The 1,406-nt window shown below is 45.7% G+C and overlaps 1 protein-coding gene across 1 annotated transcript; it reads right to left on the reverse strand.

Moving 5' to 3' along the window:
- Positions 1–62: 62 nt before the first annotated feature.
- GNI_187140 (integrase core domain protein) lies at positions 63–1,367 on the reverse strand (the record flags this gene model as incomplete). The annotated part of the gene is made up of 1 exon (XM_011135331.1): positions 63–1,367. The coding sequence occupies one exon, from the start codon at positions 1,365–1,367 to the stop codon at positions 63–65; it is 1,305 nt and encodes a 434-aa protein (XP_011133633.1).
- Between the last annotated feature and the right edge of the window lie 39 nt (positions 1,368–1,406).

The following is a 1,406-nucleotide window of genomic DNA, read 5'->3' on the forward strand; positions in this document are numbered from 1 at the left end:
CACGAGAAGGATCGTTAAGAAAGTAAAGGTAACGTCAAGTCTTTGACGACAGCTCACATGAGCTAACATGCCCCTTCCGGCGGATGTAGACTTGGTAACATAGTAAGTACGACGTTTACATTCTTGCGTCTTCTCTTCCTGGGTTTAACAGTTTCAACAGTGTCAGGTTTGACTTCCTCTTCAGAGACCTTGTCAGTTTGTGATCCTTGTTCAACTGAGGCCTTCTTAAAAGATTCTGGTGGAATGATCAAATCTTGGAACTTGCTGCTGGGGTACAGCCAGTCATGAGTGTCCCTCTCCACAGCAACACCAAGAGCTCGCTCTCCACCAACAAAACGACCACGTTCGTCGCGAACACCCAACTTCTCTGCAGCTTCCAAACGATCTCGGCGTTGCTGTTCCGCCGTAGAACCTTGAGTTTGGTATTCACGATCACGAGCAACCTCTGTTCGGTACCACTCTTCGAATCTGGGATCAGGCATTGGATAGAAGCAACGTAATTGGGTCTTGTTGACTTGACGCTTAAGACCTTTGTGCCACACTGACTCAAGCAAGTAGGTACCTTGTTGTTCATGCAAAACCTTGGTGATTCGCATGGGTTCTGACCATGTCGGCATGAGCTTGTCACTGCCATAGTACTTCACTAACTTTTCACAATCTTTCTTAGTAAGCTGGTAGATAACCACATCTCCCAACTCAAACTTACGATGGTCCTTCTTAACAGCGGATAGCGCCTGTCGACTTATGGCTTGCTCAAACGCCTCTTGTCGTAGTTGAGTAATGAGGCTGTATCTATGTGCAGCCCGAGTGTCCAACGATTCATAGTTCGTCCACGATTGAAAGTGTGGTAGTACCATGTCATTTCCTGTGAGTAGTCTGTACGGTGATTCTCCAGTAGAAATATGCGGAGTTGACCTGTAGGCGTAAAGTACGGATGCAAGCACTTCCTCAAAAGACCAATTATTGACACTTGTTCTTGACAAGGCTCCTTTGAGAAAGTGGTGAAATGACTCCACCATAGAGTTTCCTTGCGGGTACTGCGGCGTCGCGTTACTAGTTCGAATCCCTAGGGACTCCACTTTGTCACAGAAGTCACGGCCAGTAAACATGGCACCGTTGTCGGTCAGCATTTTCATTGGCACTCCTAATCTACAGATCCACATGGAATATACCAAGTTCCATGCAGTTAATGCAGTGCCATCTTCGAGAACTCCAACTTCTACCCACTTCGTTAAGTTATCAATCATGGTGATTAGATTGTAAGTTTTCTTCTTATACATGAATGGTCCTATCGCATCGACCGAAACTAACAGGTTGAAATCAGTGGATAGCAAGACACCTTTTCCAACCAAATTGACGACATTCATTCTTCTTTGACATGTAAGGCAACCAGCAGTGAAATCGAC

The sequence above is a fragment of the Gregarina niphandrodes genome (genome assembly GCF_000223845.1).
Source record: "Gregarina niphandrodes unplaced genomic scaffold scaffold00078, whole genome shotgun sequence".
In the NCBI taxonomy this organism is placed as follows: domain Eukaryota; phylum Apicomplexa; class Conoidasida; order Eugregarinorida; family Gregarinidae; genus Gregarina; species Gregarina niphandrodes.